Here is a 20,145-nt window from a genome sequence, read left to right on the forward strand (position 1 = left end):
CGCCTGTAGTCCCAGCTACTCGGGAGGCTGAGGCAGGAGAATGGCATGAACCCAGGAGGCGGAGCTTGCAGTGAGCTGAGATCCGGCCACTGTACTCCACCCTGGGTGGCAGAGCGAGACTCTGTCTCAAAAAAAAAAAAATAAATAAATAAATAAATAAAAATAAAAATTAAAATTAAAAAAAGTCTTTCACAAACTATAAAACCAATGAAAATTTGTATTATTGGAGAATAATTAAGGACTTACCACGGTATCAACAATGATATTAGCAACAGCAAATATTTCAAATATTTACAGTGATATTCGAATATCATTGGCCTATGGTAAGTCTCCAACATAAAAATATCCAGGTCATCATTTATCTTTAAACATCCATTTCCCCACAGTCGCTAATCTGCCTAACTGCCTACGTCTCCCATTAAAACCCACATGCTGGCCAGGCGCAGTGGCTCACGCCTGTAATCCCAACACTTTGAGAGGCCGAGACGGGAAGACCATGAGGTCAGGAGTTCGAGACCAGCCTGGTCAACATGAGGAAACCCTGTCTCTACTAAAAATACAAAAATTAGCCAGATGTGGTGGTGGGCACCTGAAATCTCAGCTACTCAGGAGGCTGAGGCAGGAGAATTGCTTGATCCCAGAAGGCAGAGGTTGCAGTAAGCTGAGATCATACCATTGCACTCCAGCAGGGGCGACAAGATCAAAACTGAGGAAAAGTCTCAGGAAAAACAAACAGAAAAACAAACAAAAAAAACCCACTTGCCAACCTTCCTAACCCAACGATGTGCACCTCTGCCTTTACCCACCACTTTCACTATACCCCTTCTCAAAATGCACACAGAGCATTATTCACTTCTGTGCATAATGTTATAAAACTATTTGGTGTTTTGATAGACTGTTCAAAATCAGGGAAAAAGCTGTGGGAAACAGATGTAACTGAGGAGAGCTTACCCGAAGGGGAAATTTCCAGCAAAGCTGGATAGCCTAAGCGAAATCCACTCTTGCCCCCCGATCCTTAATCTGCCCCCAAAAATCTTCATTTCATTTCATAACACTCTGAAATCCCACCAGTTACAGACTTACTGGTATCCCTTTTAAAAAATGTAAAATATATGAAAGTTAAAGAGGTTATTTACTATTGGGACTTTGTATAAATTAATTTAATAGGACTACTTTCCTCATAGATTAGCTGAGATCAACAGCACTACTGGAACTGGAAATGCAGATTAAAGGATCACTGAAGCAAGCACCGGTTACGTATGGAATACTTGGGAGTAAGTAGCTAACGTGGAAACCTGGTGATACCATGGTAGCACACTGTAGCAGGAAGACCATGGGCTCCTGAACACTCCTGGATTTTAATCTGGTTCCACCACTTTTCCGGTGACCTTGGGCAAGTAACTTAACCTCTTCACATCTCAATTTGCTCTACTATCAAATAAGATAATATCTCCCCACAAGGTTGTTATGTAAGATAGAATAACACAAGTGCCTTGCATATAACAGACTCAAAAAAAAAAAAAAAAAAAGTCAGTTTACCTCTTTTCCATGTTCATTACTGAGGCAAGAACAAAAGGCACCAAGGAAGAGAAAGGAGTGGACTGTGTAGAAAAGAAGGATGCCAAAGAGAAACTCCTGAAAATTCCTCCTTGAAAACCGGGTTCAATCAAGAGAAGGTAAGAAAATAGTTTTGTTTTCTTTTCTCTACTTCACTCTCATTCTTTTTTCATGATCATATTGCCTTAGTCCCAAGACTCAAAATTCATATGGTAAACTAAATACAGAAGACGTTATGAATTGTTTGTATTATATTAAAGAGAAAGTACATCATAGAAGGTGGACTGAGAACCAATCTTTCATTCAATTCAATGGAACAAATATTACTGAATGCTTTTTATGGTGTGTCTCAGGTGATTAGCAAGAAGTGGAGGAGAATGCAAAGATGAGTAAGAAAAAAATTTCTTGCCTTTAAGGAGTTAGTAGTGTTAAGGTTTCTGATTTCAGAGAATTTTATAGCACTCATCTCTGGGAAACACAATCAGTTCATAAGTTATGGACTTTTGCCCATTCTGTATCATTATGAATAGCATATGTTAGGTCATAAGGAAGAGATATTACAGAAAACTGATGGCTTTTATCATAAAGATTCTACTTTTACTATTAGCCAAATTTTTATTATTAAATTTTTAATACATAAAATTACCTGCCAAAATTTCGGTGTTTCGTGCAGCAATTGTTTTAACTTTTATTATTCCTGATTCAGCAGCCTGCAAGAATAAAAATAATTAGAACACAAAATTTACTGCCAAAATGAATTATCTATGGAAAATAAGTCATATGTGATAGACAAAATATCAAGCACAGTCACTACCACCTTTTTAATTTTCAAACCATCAGATACCAAGCCCAGTAGTGACATATATGTTAAATGTAATAAAATATGATTAATTTGATTATTCACAAGCAAACTCTGCATGCACTACAACATGTTGCCTTCCTCACTCTCAATCCCCTGCAAAGTTAAATTTTCCAAGAATAAAAATAACAAACAAAAACAAAATCTACTGAAAATAATTAGGCTCCTTTTCCCCATTTCAAGCCTCCTCTCCCTCCACCACACACAAAAAAATTGTAGAACACTGAAATATCAAGTAAAACTACTGTGTTGGATTTATTTATTTATTTATTTATTTTTGACGGAGTTTTTTGCTCTTGTTGCCCAGGCTGGAGTCCAATGGCACGATCTTGGTTCACCACGACCTCTGCCTCCCTAGTTCAAGCCATTCCCCTGCCTCAGCCTCCCAAGTAGCTGGGATTACAGGCACCCACCACCATGCCTAGCTAATTTCTGTATTTTTAGTAGAGACAGGGTTTCACCATGGTGGCCAGGCTGGTCTTGAACTCCTGACCTCAAGTGATCCACCCATCTCAGCCTCCCAAAGTGTTGGGATTACAGGCGTGGGCCACCATGCCCAGATCTGTGTTGGATTTTAAAAGCTACTTTGTTTTCTTTTTTGAGAGTGAATAACCGGCCGGGCGCGGTGGCTCAAGCCTGTAATCCCAGCACTTTGGGAGGCCGAGGCGGGCGGATCACAAGGTCAGGAGATCGAGACCACAGTGAAACCCCGTCTCTACTAAAAATACAAAAAATTAGCCGGGCGCAGTGGCGGGCGCCTGTAGTCCTAGCTACTCAGGAGGCTGAGGCAGGAGAATGGCGGGAACCCGGGAGGCGGAGCTTGCAGTGAGCCGAGATCGCGCCACTGCACTCCAGCCTGGGCAACAGCGTGAGACTCCGTCTCAAAAAAAAAAAAAAAAAAAAAAGAGAGTGAATAACCAAACACTTCATTAACCATAGTATGTTTAGCAGGCAGTACTGGCAAGTCACATAGTATTTTACAGAATGCCACAGAACTGCACTGTCCAATTTGGTAGCCATTTGGCTACATGCGGCTATTAAGCACTTGATATGTAACCAGTCTGAATTGAGCTATGCTCTAAGTGTAAAATATATACTAGGTTTTGAAGACTTAATATTAAAAGAATATAACCTATCCCTTAATATTTATACTGACGACATGTTGAAATAATATTTCAAATTATTAAGTTAAATTATTATTAAAATCAAATGTGTTTCTTTTTACTTGTTGTCCCTTTTTTTTAGGGACAGGGTCTTGCTGTACTGCCCAGCCTGGACTGCAATGCCACAGTCATGGTTTATGGTAGCCTCGAACTGCTGGGCTCAAGTGATCCTTCCACCACCATCTTCCAAGTAGCTGGTACTATAGGTATATGCTAATTTTTTAGTTTTTTTGTAAAGACAGGGCCTTGTTATATTGCCCAGGCTAGTCTTGAACTCCTGGCCTCAACCGATCCTTCCACCTCAGCCTCCCAAAGTGCTAGGATTACAAGCATGAGCCATTGCACTTGGCTGCTTCTTACTTTTTAATGCAGTTAAAAATTACATACATGTATTACATCTGTAGCCCACATTATAATTCAATTGAAGAGCGCTGAGACATAATATTGACATACTATTTCCATCATAGAAACTCAGAACATTTTTATTATTTAGAAACATGCTATTTTATACATACACTGTTATCTATACCTCCAAAGATAATAAGTACGTACTCATAAGAAGCTATATGTACAAGTTTTCTTATTAATTTGCTTGCTACTTAGTCATTTATTTTATCTCTTACTGCTTGCTAAGGGACAAGTGGTAGCAGTCTCTAAAGGTTTAAAAATAATTATGTAAAAACACCAGTATGCTCTGGCCTGTTAGTCTGACAAACAACGAACTGATGTCTAAAATAAAGAACACATTGTAAGATATACCATGTGTAGTAGACTTCTGTCATTTTGTTGGCTCCAAGCATATCAAGCCCCTGCTTGTGTTTGAAGAATTCCTAACTTCATAAATTTTGGTGCAAAACAGAGCCTATTTTCCACTATTAAAAATGAAAATGTAGATGGTTTTCCACATGCCCTGCTGGCAGCCTATGCTTACCCATAGAGATGTGCCCACCAGCAATTTTGAATGTGGAGCCTAGTAACAAAGAGCAGAGACAATAAAGAATTCTTTCTGATGACAGCAATAGTGAAAGCAGTATCTAGTTTCTGAAGGCAGCAGAACCAGTAGTGGACTGGAGTGACCAGCACACCCAGAAGTGCAATCAGCAGCATCCAGTCATTATTCAGCAGACACAGCCGTAATGGTCGCGTTGGCATGAGTTTTGCCATGGTGCTAGTTGTTTAGCCTCCCCTTTGTTCATGTACTTTTTCTAGGTTCAAGCCCTCTACCAACTCTGTAAACCACTCAATATCCTATCAGTAAAGTTTATTTCTGCTTAAATCCACCAGAGTCAGCTTTCATTGCTCACAACTAAGAAGCCTAATGGATACACTAGGACTTATTTCTAAAACTTTAGAAAACGGAAAGGTCCCAAATTAAATTAATACATCTACCAGAAGAAAAACACGGTCAAAAGGAATTACTTCAGGGAAAGATTACTGGTGTTCTGATTATTTGGGCGTTGTGTATTAGAAACACTGGAAGCTTTTTTTTTTTTTATTATTATTATACTTTAAGTTCTAGGGTACATGTGCATAACGTGCAGGTTTGTTACATATGTATACTTGTGCCATGTTGGTGTGCTGCACCCATCAACTCGTCAGCACCGGAAGCTTTTAAATAAGTCCTGATGTCCCGATTGCAACCCAGTTAAACCAGAATGACTGCTGGTGGGAGCCAGCCATCAGTATTTTAAAAAATCTTCATGTGATTCCAATATACAGTAAAATTTAAAAGACTACAGCAATAATACAAGCAAGAGATAATGATGGATTGGCCCAAGATTGTTAGTGATAGAGATGGTAAGAAGTGGTGAGATTCTTGATATACCTTGAAGATGTACAAACCACAGCAAATTTACTACTGTAAAAATTATAGAACACTGAAATTATTATGTGCATTTTGTAACATTCACACACCCCATCTCAAATTATCTTGGATCAATTTCTTACTGAGGCAGTGGAAATTAATCTGTGGTCACTGAAATTTCTTCCATCATCATTTTCAAGTTTAACCTCTCCCCTTTCTCACTATGGCCCTATATACCTTGCATAGGTCCAAAGTCAATATGTGGTTTTGCTTCGGTGCAAACAGAGATTGATTAAATTGAACCATCATAAATATGAATGTAATTTATCCAGACTTTCTGAATTCTAGTCAGTCAAACCTGAATGGTTTCCAAAATCCATCCTGTACCATGCTAGATGATAGACGTCAGTAAATGATTTCAGATTCGCCAGACATTGTCCTGATTTCCTGAGATGAATAAGAGTTGAACCATGAATGTGTGCACATGTCTAATAAATACCTTTATGCAAACACACAATAAGGAGAAGGAAAAGGAAGTTTGTTTTTCATTTTGAGACCAGGTCTTACTCTGTCACCCAGGCTGGCGTGGCAATGGCGTGATCACAGATCATGCAGCACGGACCTCTAGGCTCAAGCAATGCATCCACATCAGCCTCCTGAGTAGCTTGGGACCACAGGCGCACACCACCACATCTGGCTAATTTTTGGGGGGTTTTTTTTGTAGAGACAGGGTCTCCCCGTGTTGCCTAGGCTGGTCTCAAACTCCTGGGTTCAAGCGATCCTCCTGTCTCAGCTTCCCAAAGTGCTGAGATTATAGGGGTGAGCCACCACGCCTGGTCAAGTATTTTTTAAGTAGTTCCAAAATGCTAACTTAAAAGATATGTAACCAGTATTTTCATTCTTAAATTCAAGGAATTGCCAAAAGGACTGTTTGTTGCCTTAGATATAATTAGACATATCTCATAGCTCCTCATTTTTAACATCCAAGTTTCTACTGTCAAAATACTCTGGAATTGTATCATCTTATTCTCATAGGAACCCTGTGTTGATGGAAAATGTCACTATTAACAATTATTGACACACTTGTATATCACTTAGGTATGAAATAAGACTAGCCTACACCTTTAAGGGTATTCTGTATGAACAGAGGTCTTCACAATCAGATTTCCTTCCATGTATCAAGGACTGTAGGTGTGAAAAGAAACTGTTAGCTTCTTGCTTTAAAAATATTCCCTATTCTGATCAGATACCAGGTATATCTGTAGGGAACCTAATCAATTGTAAACAGTTTTGTTTTTTTTTCCCTTAATTGATACTTATGCAAAAAAAAAACAAAAACAAAAAAAGAGGAAAAAAAGAAGATGAAAAAGTTCTATAGACTTGAATAGAAATGATATAGGTTAAGGTGAGTAATCTAATCTATTGCTGAGGACAATCTATGAGTTGGAAAGAATGCCAAAGCCTTAAATACACTGCAGCATTTAATATGTTACCTTAAAATTAATCTTCTCAAGAAACATTTTCTTCTTTTCTCAAAACCCTTTGCTGACTGCTTTTCTAAGACCACCTAGAGTATCCTTGACCTCATTTCTCACTCAGTAAACTCTTCCTGTGTAATACCATACAGCCAGCCCTCCGTATCCACTGGTTCTGCATCTGTAGATTCAACCAACTGCAGATCAAAAATATTCCAGGGTGGGGGGATACACACACACACACACACACACACACACACACACACACACACACACATTTTAAAATACAGTATAACAACTATTTACATAGCATTTACACTATATTAGCTATTATCTAGAAATGACTGAAATTATATGGGAAGATATGCACAGGTTATGTGCAAATATTACAACATTTCATATCAGGGACTTGAATATCCTCAGATTTTTGGTATTCCCGGGGGTTCTTGGAACCAATTCCCTGCAGATATCAAAGGATGGCTGTAATTTCATGGTTTCATTTACTTTCTAACTGCTGAAGACTTCTAAATTATATTCCTGTTCCTGATCTGTCTCCTATACTACAGAAATTATTAACCTAAATGTTTAAAAGGCACCTTAAATTCAACATTTTGAAAACAGATGTTATCATTTCCTTCTACCCCCAAACTCCTACCTCAGCCAGAGAAACCTATTACTTCTTTCTACAATTTCTATTTTTCTGACCAGCAGCATCATCTATCCAGTTACTGACCAGATACCCGGGTTTTTTCCCTCAACTCACAAGTCTAATCAGTCACAGAGTCTTTTGGTTAATGTATCTTGTACCTTTTTCTCAAATCTCACTCCCACACTTTAATTCAAACACTCATTATCAACCTAAATGAAGAAATGTCTCTACCTACAATCCTGTCCTCCATCCATCCACTGTGTCAATCTTCAATGATTCCCTAGTGCCCACTTCTACTAGTGTTTCTCAAAATTTAGTACAGTAGTGTAAGGACATCTTTTAAAAGGAAAAAACAAACTATGGACCTACCCAGTCACTGACAAATTTACATGTATATATAAATACAATCAGGAATATACTCTTTATAGCTCTTACATTATAATGCCAACAAATTCACAAATGAAATACAAACCCAAATTAGTACTCATTTAATGTGACAAATAATGCTCTGCTAAAATTAAACCACTAGTAACAACAAGATAGCTGTAGACTTACGGTGCAGGTCCTTCTTATTTTGTCACCCTCCTAGTGTCATAAGCAGTGACGGAAATCTTTTCTTCCATCACTTTCTTCTATGGTAACTAGTGAAAAGCCTTTCTACCTTTAGTACTGTCTATGGCTTGTACCTGTAATGCTTTATCTTATTCATCTCATTATGCCTGTTTCTTCACACTATAAGAATAATAAAGATAAGAAATATATCTCATTCATATCTCTATATTATTAATGTCTATGCCAGTGCCTTTCATCCAGTAGTTATATAATAAATGTTCCTAAGGGAAGAAATGGAAAGTTCTAAATGTACCAAAAAAACTTGTTGGTATTTTATACACACACACACACACACAAATTATATCTACAAATGCCAATTCTAACTCACTTAAAAAGGGGAGGGAGAGGGATGGACTTTACTGTCTCAAATTGAAACATCCAGAGGAAGTCTGATCCAGAGATTTACAATGTCATCAGGGTTGCAGTTTCACTTATCTGCCATTCTCTTGGTTCTGCCCTGTTCCATGAGTAGGTTCATCCTCAGGCTGCATCCAATCTTGGCAACAATGGCTGCAGCCATTCCACACCTCAAATTTCATATGACACCATTTTGAAGGAGAGAAAGGGTCTCTTTCAGTAGCTCTAGAGAAAGAAAGAGAAAGCTTTTCTTTCCCAGAAGCACTCACTAGCATTATGTAACTTGCGCAGGAATGGAGATGAGGTGGGGAGCAGTTAGGAGGATTTAAAGTAGACTAATCTAGGCCAGAAGTGTTGGCTCACGCCTGTAATCCCAGCACTTTGGGAGGTCACGGCGAGAGGATCGCTTGAGCCTCAGAGCTCATGACCAGCCTGGGCAACATAGGGAGATCCTGTCTCTACAAAAAAAAAAAAAAAAAAAATCAGGCAAACGTGCTGGTGTGAGTCAGTAGTACCAGCTACTGGAGAGGCTGAGGTGGGAGCTCAGGAGGTCGAGGCTACAGCGAGTTGTGATTGCACTGCCACACTTTGGCCTAAGCGACAGAGAAAGACCCTGTCTCAAAATAAATAAATAAAAATAAAGTAGATTAAGTTAATCATGGTACCCTGGAGTTAGGAATGAGAATCCAAAGGGTTGAAATGAGAGAAGAACACAGCCTACCACTGAAAGAAGCAAAAGGGAATGGACGGTAGCAAAGGAATTAACACATGTCCACCATCAAAACTATGTACAGATTTACACACAGAAAAAAAGTTATTTAAAAGGTTAGTTTTTTTTCACAAAAGTTACTGTTCTGCTTGTTTTTGTTCTTGAGACAGGGCATCACTCTGTCAACAGAAGTGTAAGGACATCTTTTAAAAGGAAAAAACAAACCATGGACCTACCCAGTACAGTGACGCCTTCATAACTCACTGCAGCATTGAATTCCTGGGCTCAACCAATCCTCCTGCCCCAGCCTCCCAAATGGCCGGGACAATAGGCTATATTAAGGCCAAGGTCCAATTATTTATCCACAGGACACAGTATGAAACAAGAGCTAAAGAAGAAATGTGAGGCTGGGCATGATGGCTCATGCCTGTAATCCCAACACTTTGGGAGGCCAAGGCGGGTGGATCATTTGAGGTCAGGCATTCAAGACCAGCCTGGTCAACATGGTGAAACCCCGTCTCTACTAAAAATACAAAAAGTAGCCAGGCAGTAGAGGTGTGCACCTGTAATACCAGCTACTCAGGAGGCTGAGGCAAGAGAACCGCTTGAGCTTAGGAGGCATAGGTTGCAGTAAGCCTAGATCATGCCACTGCACTCCAGCCTGGGCTATGGAGCGAGACAGTGTCTCAAAAAACAAAAAGTGAAATTCAACTTAATGGCAACTTAGATAAAATAATGTACTAATGACACAAGAGAGGTATGGAGCTGCCTGAAGACTTGTGATTTTAGATGTCAGGTAAAATCAAAAGACCTGAAGTGAAGTGTACACTGGGAGTACTTGATACATCTAGAACACCCCTTAGGTGACAAAATCCTCATAAAACAAATACTACATTGAAATCAACAAGATTTTCTTCTGTAACATTGAATTATTCTACAACCCTAAAAACTTCTAAAAATATATACCTATATGACATTCCATTCTAGAATCTCTAGCTTCTAGGAAACAAAATTTCCTTAACATATCAAATAAAAGACTGGAATGCAGATTACATGTATATAGCTAAAAATATATACATGGTATTCCTACATAGGTGGTATGCTTTTTCCCTCCTTTCTTTTCTTTTCTTTTTTTTTTTGAGTTGGAGTATTGCTCCCATTGCCCAGGCTGGAGCGCAATGGCGAGATCTCAGCTCACTGCAACCTCCGCCTCCCGGGTTCAAGTGATTCTCCTGCCTCAGCCTCCCCCCGAGTAGCTGGGATTACAGGCGTCCACCATAATGCCCAGCAAATTTTTGTATTTTTAGTAGAGATGGGGTTTCACCATGTTGGCCAGGCTGGTTGTGAACTCCTGACCTCAGGTGATCAGCCCGCCGAGGCCTCCCAAAGTGCTGGGATTACAGGCATGAGCCACCATGCCCGGCTGAAGATTAAATTTTTAAGAAAAGGAGGATGGGTGTGGTGGCTCACGCCTGTAATCCCAGCACTTTGGGAGACCGAGGCGGGTGGATCACAAGCTCAGGAGTTCATGACCAGCCTGGCCAACATGGTGAAACTAAAACACAAAATTACTAAAAGTACCAAATTACTCTACCAAAAATATAAAAATTAGCCAGGCATGATGGTGCGAGCGCCTGTAATCCCAGCCACTTGGGAAGCTGGGGCATGGGAATCGCTTGAACCTGGGAGGTGGGGGTTGCAGTGAACTGAGATCACGCCACTGCACTCCAACCTGGGCAAAAGTGAGAGACTCCGTCTCCAAAAACAAAACAAAACAAAAAACAAAGAAGCCATAACATGAAAGACAGAAGCAGTAGGACCTATTTGCAGACTAGTAGGTAACCTAGTTGGGCTGAAGTATAAAGGCATATGAAGAAGACTTGGGGGTGATGAAGCTAAAAAGGAAGGTTGAGAAAATCAAGAGAATACTAAATGCTATGTTAAAGAGTCCTATAAGTAGAAAAGACATTGTGGGCTTCTGTATGGGTGACATACAGAATGACCTGAAGTCATGTATGCTATTCGTGTATGTCAAAGGTCAGGCATAATGTTATTAATAGAATCTGAAATTAGCATAATAGCTGAGAAAACAGAAAAAAGGAAAAATACGTTAAAAATTACAGAGCTGGAAGGAACAGGTGACAGTGAATAAAGAGAGACGAGGGAGAGAAGATAGCCAAATATGACTAAAGTAGGCAACAGTGCTAGATACCATCAATAAAACAACTGAAATAGGGGGAAAATGACATTTTGAGAAAAAGACCCGTTCAATTACAGGAAGTTCTATCTGGCTAGCCGCAGTGGGTCACGCCTGTAATCCTAACACTTTGAGAGGCCGAGGTGGACAGATAATCTGTGGTCGGGAGTTTGAGACCAGCCTGACCAACACAGAGAAACCCTGTCTCTACTAAAAATACAAAATTAGCCGGGCATGGTGGCGGGCGCCTGTAATCCCAGCTACTCAGGAAGCTGAGGCAAGAGAATCGCTTGAACCCGGGAGGCAGAGGTTGCGGTGAGCCAAGATTGAGCCACTGCACTCCAGCCTGGGCAACAACAGTGAAACTCGTCTCAAAAAAAAAAAGAAAAGAAAAGAAAAAGAAGAGGCCGGGTGTGGTGGCTCATGACTGTAATCTCAACACTTCGGGAGGCCGAGGCGGGCGGATCACCTGAGGTCAGGAGTTCAAGACCAGCCTGGCCAACATGGTGAAACCCGTCTCTACTGAAAATATAAAAATTAGCCGGTAGTGGTGGCAGGCATCTGTAATCCCAGCTACTCAGGAGGCTGAGGCAGTGGAATCGCTTGAATCCAGTAGGCGGAGGTTGCAGCGAACTGAGATCGTGCTATTGCACTTAAGCCTGGGGGACAAGAGTGAGACTTCATCTCAAAAACAAAGGAAAAGAAAAAGAAGTTCTACTGATGCATGGAAAAAACATTCTAGATGTGTTTGATGTGCAACTGGAAATGCAGATCTACGCTCGGTAAAGACAGCAAATGAGTGAAGTAGATTTAAGAGTCATCAGCATCGTAGCAAGGCCAGAGGCAACAGAAGTAGGTGATGCCAAGCGGGTGAGCATGGAGAAAGGGAAGATCTGAAGACAGAACCTGGGAGACACTTGTATGTAAAGAAAAGGATGGTTGGGCACAGTGGCTCGGGTCTGTAATCCCAGCACTTTGGGAGGCTGAGACAGGTGGAGTGCTTGAGTTCAGGGGTTTGAGACCAGCCCAGGCAACATGGCAAAACCCTGTCACTAGGAAAAATACAAAAATGTGCCAGCCGTGGTGGCATGTGCTTATAGTCCCAGCTACTCAGGAGGCTGAGGTGGGAGGATCGTTTGAGTCTGGGAGGCAGAGGCTGCAGTGAGCCAAGACAGCCCACTGCACTCCAACCTGGGTGACAGAGTGAGACCCTGTCTCAAAAAATAGAAACAAAACGAAACAAGAAAAGGACATGGAATACTGAGAGGGGAAACAGGGAAGCATAGTGTTACAAAACTGAAAACTAGAGGTTTCCAAGATGGAAAGAATAATCAATAGTAACAAATAATGAAGCAAGGTAAACAAATGGGAACAATAACAAAAACAAGCAAGTTGTGAAGGCATGTGCAGCATGATATAATGGAAAACAGGAGAGGAGTTAGAGATGGATTCACATGGACTTACATACCATTTCCACCATTTTCCAGCTTTACTACCTTATGCAAATTACTAAACCTGTCTAAACCAGTTTCCTCATCTATAAAATGAAATATTTAATATGGCATGTTGCATTAGAGTCTCAGGATGCAAAGTTCCAAGCCTAGTGGGAAGGCAACATTTTATTCAACCTTGAGTTAACTTCATGAGAATAAAGGCAATTCCTCAATTATTTCTGTGTTCCTGCTGTGCTTTTTCAGGAGACTCATAAATTTGTGTTAAATTATAACAATAACAGCAAAACCTTCTACTTCATACATGACTGAAAATGTTCAGCTATACTTACATAAAGGAAAAAAGAAAAATCAAATTTTGAAATATGTCTTCCTTTTTGGTTTATAAGTTAGAGACTATGTCTTTTATTTTTTCTGTAACCAAAGCACAACGTAATCATTTATTTCGGTTTATAGATTTCAATATATAAAGCATGAATATATTATATTATGCTTATGGGCGAAAGAACACAATGTCAAGAGGAAGAAACTACAATACATTATGAAATACTAAACCAAAAGAGATCCTAAGTAAGCTCGTAAAGATTATCCAGCCCTCATCTTCACTGTCATAAGTCGTGCAAATGAGGTGTTAACCCAAACAGGAGAGCCAATGACATGAGTCACAGTCCCTAAATATCTGGTTAAATGGCAAATCCTGTCACAGTAAGTGGAAGGCATCTCTTTCACCAGGGGTCTCCCTAAGCCAGTTAACAAACCAAAACACCTGGATACTGAGGCATTCTATCACAAGAAACCTTTGCTTTTCTCTGCCAGCCAATTTCTATCAGGTCTGAATGGGCAACAGGAAACTTAAAGTACATAGCCTGGGAACACTACTTGCACTTTTGAATTATTTATACCCTTACTGATTCTGCATCATTTAAAAAGAGAGAAAAGAAATCTATCCAATTTTGTAATTCTGACCACCTAAACTCAAATGAACTTCTCTCCCTTAACTCTTCTACCACCCATTCCCTGGACTTCATCATCCTCTAGTACTGGGCAATCTGAAATGCAATATTCCCACCATTGTCCCAACTCCTATCCTTCTACCTCTCTCACTCCCCAACCCCACTGCTCTTTGATGAAATAGCTGCTGCTAGCCTTTAACCTTCCCATGATCGTCCAATCAGTCAAAACTATTGGCTTTCCTTCTTTAGGAATCCAACCTAGCTCTCACAATCTACCATCATTTCAACCACTCTCCCTGCTAAGACTCAAGTGTTCCAAGACAATTTCTCCTCCACTTCTCCAAAGTGATCCACTGCTCTCCTCAAACTTCCCACCCCACCCCCTACTTCTTTTATCACTTAATTATTCCTAGTAACAAGCTTGTTTCTTTTTTTTTTTATTATTATACTTTAAGTTCTAGGGTACATGTGCATAACGTGCAGGTTTGTTACATATGTATACCTGTGCCATGTTGGCGTGCTGCACCCATCAACTCGTCAACACCCATCAACTCGTCATTTACATCAGGTATAACTCCCAATGCAATCCCTCCCCCCTCCCCCCTCCCCGTGATAGGCCCCGGTGTGTGATGTTCCCCTTCCCGAGTCCAAGTGATCTCATTGTTCAGTTCCCACCCTATGAGTGAGAACATGTGGTGTTTGGTTTTCTGTTCTTGCGATAGTTTGCTGAGAATGATGGTTTCCAGATGCATCCATGTCCCTACAAAGGACACAAACTCATCCTTTTTAATGGCTGCATAGTATTCCATGGTGTATATGTGCCACATTTTCTTAATCCAGTCTGTCACTGATGGACATTTGGGTTCATTCCAAGTCTTTGCTATTGTGAATAGTGCCACAATAAACATGTGTGTGCATGTGTCTTTATAGCAGCATGTTTCTTATCTTCCCAAGAAAGCAGAGGCCACAGACCAAACTGCCCACAACTTGTCACTCCCTTCTGTCAAATTTGTCACATCCAAACCCGGTTTTTCCTTTGTCCTTCCTCTGTCAGAAGATGATGTGTCCTTTCTCAGACTGAAATCCCGTTCATATACTTATGCCACTGAAACTTCAGTTTTCTCAAGGACCTTCCTCTAATGAGTTTTACCCTTCTCTCCTGTATCTTTAACCTCAGTCTGCCCAGCAGCCTTTTTCTTTAATGTTGTTTCCCAAAGTTCGTTTTCCAGCCCTGATATTCTCACTCTATACACACACTCTTCCTGGCCCATTTCATCCACTTCTATGGTTTCCAATATTATTTATAAACTGATACTCCTAAATTTGAAATTCTAGACCTCCCTCTTACGTGCCAAACCATCATTTTCAAACACCTACTGGTCAGTTCCACTTGGATGTCACACATAAATCTTAAACTTAATATAATGACCACTCTGCCAGGTGCGGTGGCTCACGCCTGTTATCTCAGCACTTTGGGAGGCTGAGGCGAGCGGATTACCTGAGGTCATAAGTTCGAGACTAGGCTGGCCAACATGGTGAAACCCCGTCTCTACTAAAAATACAAAAAATTAGCCAGGCGTGGTGGCACGCACCTGTGATCCCAGCTACTCGGGAGGCTGAGGCAGGAGAATCACTTGAACCTGGGAGGTGGAGGCTGCAGTGAGCCGAGATCACGCCACTGTACTCCAGCCTGGGCAACAGAGTGAGACTTTGTCTCAAAAAATATACATATATAGTGACTACTCATTTTCCCCCAAAACATTTCCTCCTATTTATTCTCTTAGTGATCCACATAGTTTCCCAGGCCAGAAACCTGGGAGGCATCACACATTTCTCTCTCCCCATTATATAGAAGGTTACCATGCCTTGGAAATTTTTACCTTTTCAGTCTATCCTCTCTTTCACTACTGTCTAACTCAATGCAAGCAACCTTTTGTCTATGTCCACTACTGCTTCAAAACAGAGAACCATCATTTTTTAAACTTTGCTCTTTTTGCTTCAGTCTCAATACCCTCTAATTCTTCCTACCAATGGTCAAGGCAATGTTACTAAATATCAATTTGATCATATTCCCCTTTTTCAAAAAGCTCTAATGACTCCAATCATCTTCAGTGTAAAATTTATTTTACATGGAATACTAAAAACACACGCTATTTCCTCTGCTAGGAATGACTCCCCTCCTCCAACTTCCAGGCTCAGTTAGATACCCCTTGTCTGTACCTGCAAATAGGAAATAATCAAAAAGTTTTTATTCATGAAATACATAAACATAAAGCTTCAGAGGTCTCTTCCCCTGAAGGCCGCTGGATATTAATCACATAGAAGTGATTATAGAAGGCTTCAAAGTAATTTTTAAAACAAAGAAAAAAATTTCATACAAATATTCCCAAACAAATTAGCTAGTACAGTTGTACTAAAAAAAGTTATACTGCTAAAACATGAAGATTTATGTATAAGGACTAAGAAAAATAGAAAAAAGAGAAAGAGGTTATTATAAAATGACAGAATAAAGTCATAGCCAGTACAACAACAATTTAATATACAAAGGATAGAGTTATAAATGAAAACAGTAACGTAGGAAAAACCATGTAGAAGTCCAAAGACAGTAAGTAAATATCAGTAAACAAGGCACTATCCTTTATCAATACTCTTTTAATGGTTTTTCCGACAGATTTGAAATCTTTAAATCCAGCTTATTATTAATTTTAAAAAAGAATTACATGGCCAGCCTGGGATACGCCTATAATCCTAGCACTTTGGGAGGCGGAGGTGGACAGATTGCCTGATCCCAGGAGCTGGAGACAAGCCTGGGCAACATGGTGAGACCCTTTCTCTACAAAAAAATACAAAAATCAGTTGCATGTGGTAGCATGCACCTGTAGTCCCAGCTTCTCAGGAGGTTAAGGTGGGAGAATCACTTGAACCCAGGAGGTAAAGGCTGCAGTGAGCTAAGATCCTGCCACTGCACTTCCAGTCTAGGTGAAAAGATCCTGTCTCAATAAATAAATAAATAATTAAATAAAATAATAGTTGAGCACTATGGCCATAAAAGGCAGAAACGACTAAAAATTTGAAATAAAGACTAAATATAAAATGTCTCTGTTAACTAGCTTCTTATACTTTGCCTTAAAGTTTAGTTAGCACCCAAAGAGAAAAATAAAACCAAAATCTTACCAGTTTCTTGAAGAACAAAAGCCAAAATTTGGCACTCTTATTAATTTAATAGGGAAAATTTAATTCAGCCAAACTATTTCTTGAAAGTCAAAGCTTTGTCCTAAAACATCATCATAATTAGGCTAATGATTCTCTTTGTTTTAAACCTATGACACAGTCAAGATCATTTTTCAATTCCTAAAGTAGTGCCCAGTGTCATTGGGTAAGAAATCAAAAAGCTTTCATTCAACAAATTCTTATAAACATGTACCATATACAAAATTATGTATCAGAGATAATTACAAGAATTACTTTTGCTATTACCTCAAAGACTAGGTGCAATTACAAAATATCTCTCTAGTCAGTGTTCAAGTAAAAACTAATGAGACTTTTTGTGAGTTTGTTTGAGACAGGGTCTCGTTCTGTCTCCCAGGCTGGAGTACAGTGGCACGATCACCACTCACCGTGGCCTTGACCACCTGGGCTCAAGGGATCCTCCAGGCTGGGCATGGTGGTTCACACCTGTAATCCCAGCACGTTGGGAGGCAGAGGTGGGCAGATCGCTTGAGCCCAGTTCAGGAGACCAGCCTGCCAAAACCCTGTCTCTACAAGGAAAAAATAGTGAAAAATTAGCCTGTAATGGTTGTATGCATCTGCAGTCCCTGCAACTTGGGGGGCTGAGTTGGGAGAATCACCTGAGCCAGGGAGTTCGAGGTTGCAGATCGCACCAGTGCACTCCAGCCTGGGCCACAGAGACCCCATTTCCAAAAACAAAAACAAATGTAATAAATGGCAATTAAATTCCCAAGCTAGACCACAAAAGCCTATAGAGGAACCACAGTTTTTCTATGAATTATTAGAACTGTAAAGTCAGTTCTACAAATTATTGTTGAAATTACAAAATAGTGTTTGATATTTTCTAAATGACAGCATTTCTCTTACAATTAAAACAACTTAATTCTTTAAAATTCTCTAAAACATCCTAATTCTTTAGACTGACTTGTTATAACTTTCAACAGAGGATATAAAAAATAATGAAAATAAATATCAAAACAGACTATTGACCACGTGAAATAAAACCTATCGTAACCGCCATCTTTCCAAAAGTGGCAATTCTGGTTTCCATCACTGGGTAATACTTACTTTATTAAAGATATACAAGATAGAGTTTGTTGAAAACTGATAAAACCAATGCACTTACAGAAAAGTTAATATTCCTTACAAGCCTAAAATCCGAAATTTATTGGTCAAGTTCTAATTACATAATCTTCATAATAATAAAGGTACATTTAAATAAGTATGTAAATATGAAATCCCTCGGTGAATTTTTAGGGCTAAGAGTAAATGATATTGCAGGTAAAACAAACTACATTAAATAGGAATAAAAATAAAAATAGGCCAGGCCTGGTGGCTCATGCCTGTAATCCCAGCACTTTGGGAGCCGAGGCGGGCAGATCACCTGAGGTCGGAAGTTCGAGACCAGCCTGACCAACATGGAGAAACCCTGTCTCTACTAAAAATACAAAATTAGCCAGGGCTGTTTTTGGTGTTTTTTGTTTTGTTTTGTTTTGTTTTGTTTAGAGAATTAAAATGGCATTTTAAGAGAAAAAGCAAATAGTAACCAAATGTTAAATATTTCAACTCAAGAACTATTTGGAGAATTTAATTTCCGTGTATTATTTACTGGGGTCTCTTTAATAATACCCTTTTGCTCTGACATCTTTCCCATACATAATATAAAACCATCCTTTAACCCTATTTTACAGCTGGGGGAAAAAAAAAACCTGAAGCTCAAAGAGGTTAAGATTTATTGCTAGAACTTAAATTCAGGTGTGTTCGCTCTGACTGCAAGCCCAACTTCCCACTACAGCACTGCTCATAGCAAGAAGGTTTAACATGATTCTGTGGATCTTCAATATTCTTCATAAATTAGGTGGCTCTAGATAGTTTAACACGTCAAAGGATTGATAGAGTTAAGCTGAATGATATATGCCAGAAGGAAAACTGTTTCCAATTCAGTGATACGCCACAAACGTGAGGAGTACACGTTTCAACACGATGGGTGGATACTCGTTTTGGGGAGCAACAAACAAGTTTTTCAATTTTGGCTTGGCCACTTTCGAGCAAGAAAAAGGCCAGAATAGGCTAGTGTACAGTACACCTAGCTGGATTAACTGAATAGGCTCACTTCACGAACTTCACTCCTAAACTGGGAGGACAGGAGAGGGGAGAAAATCAAAGTGCCTCAGCTCCCTCCAGTGGAAACTATAAAAAGCCCTTGTGGAACAACCCACCGACTCACAAATCTGGAAAGCTGATGACCGAATGAAAATTAGACAGGACTAGAAACTGGGGTGAAGCACTTGGTCTAACAGGACCAGGCATGCTCACAGTGCCTTCTCCTGACGTCGCCTGAAGCTTACCTCTTTGACAGGTGGGAATTTCTTCTTGCACTCCAGTGACAAGGCGCGCAAGTCGCTCTGCATATTCTCCAGCAGCTTCTTCACCGCCTCGGGGCTGCTGGTGCCAGACATGATCCTCCAAGGTCCCAGCCAATTTCCGAGAGGTACAAACAAGCTCCGGCACGGTCAGCTCCTTGGGGCCACAGGCAGCTCCCCCGAGCTGTCTCTGGTCCTTCAGCAGCGCGCTTCTTGGGCCCTGCAGGGACTCTGCCGGGCCCTGGGCTGCGAACCCGGAGCCTGCTCGAGCGTCCCCCAGCAGCCTGACAGCAACCCCTCCGGCTTCTCTCGGAGGCGCCCCCCGCAGTCGCCCCGCCCCGCTAAGCTCCGCCGGCTCTGGCCGAGGAGCCCACAAGGCGGGCAGGTCCCTCCGCTGCCGCGGGGCCCAGCCACACCGGGTGTCACCAGCTAACCCGGCAAGAAGATTTAGCGCCAGCTCCCCAGGCCCCTAAGACTCGCAGACGCCATTAGCCGAGTCGCCCACAATTCCGAGCGCTGCCGGGACACGTCAGCCGCACTTCCGGGCACCGTGGCCTCAGCCACCGCCGCGGCCAACCCCGGAGGCAGGCCTTCGTCGGGGCGGGGCTGGGGCGTGGCCATGCTCGGGGCTGGCCGGGTTCCGGGTGGGCAGCGATTCCCCACAGCCCCACCCCTGGCATCAAGTAGGCTAGAGGCAGAGTTTGCGGCGTCAAGATTCGCTTCTTTTTCATTAACAAGGGCCTGAACAGAGCCCCCGAGTACTCCTTG

The 20,145-nt window shown here is 40.8% G+C and overlaps 1 protein-coding gene across 4 annotated transcripts in view; it reads right to left on the minus strand.

The window, feature by feature from the left end:
- LOC105474040 (MON2 homolog, regulator of endosome-to-Golgi trafficking) overlaps positions 1 to 19,836 on the minus strand; it is a 143,717-nt gene extending 123,881 nt beyond the window's left edge. For 2 of the 4 annotated variants that reach the window (XM_011728345.3, XM_011728347.3), the window contains exons 1-2: positions 19,363 to 19,606; positions 2,204 to 2,267 (exon numbers count right to left, since the gene is read on the minus strand). In XM_011728345.3, coding sequence (XP_011726647.1) covers positions 2,204 to 2,267; positions 19,363 to 19,473 — 175 coding nt within the window. In that variant the 5' untranslated portion in view covers positions 19,474 to 19,606. Of the gene's footprint in view, positions 1 to 2,203; positions 2,268 to 19,362 lie in introns of those variants that run through there. The other 2 variants (XM_071071518.1, XM_071071516.1) reach the window with 2 other exon arrangements.
- Positions 19,837 to 20,145: the final 309 nt, after the last annotated feature.

The sequence above is a fragment of the Macaca nemestrina genome, chromosome 10, assembly GCF_043159975.1.
Source record: "Macaca nemestrina isolate mMacNem1 chromosome 10, mMacNem.hap1, whole genome shotgun sequence".
Taxonomy (NCBI): domain Eukaryota; kingdom Metazoa; phylum Chordata; class Mammalia; order Primates; family Cercopithecidae; genus Macaca; species Macaca nemestrina.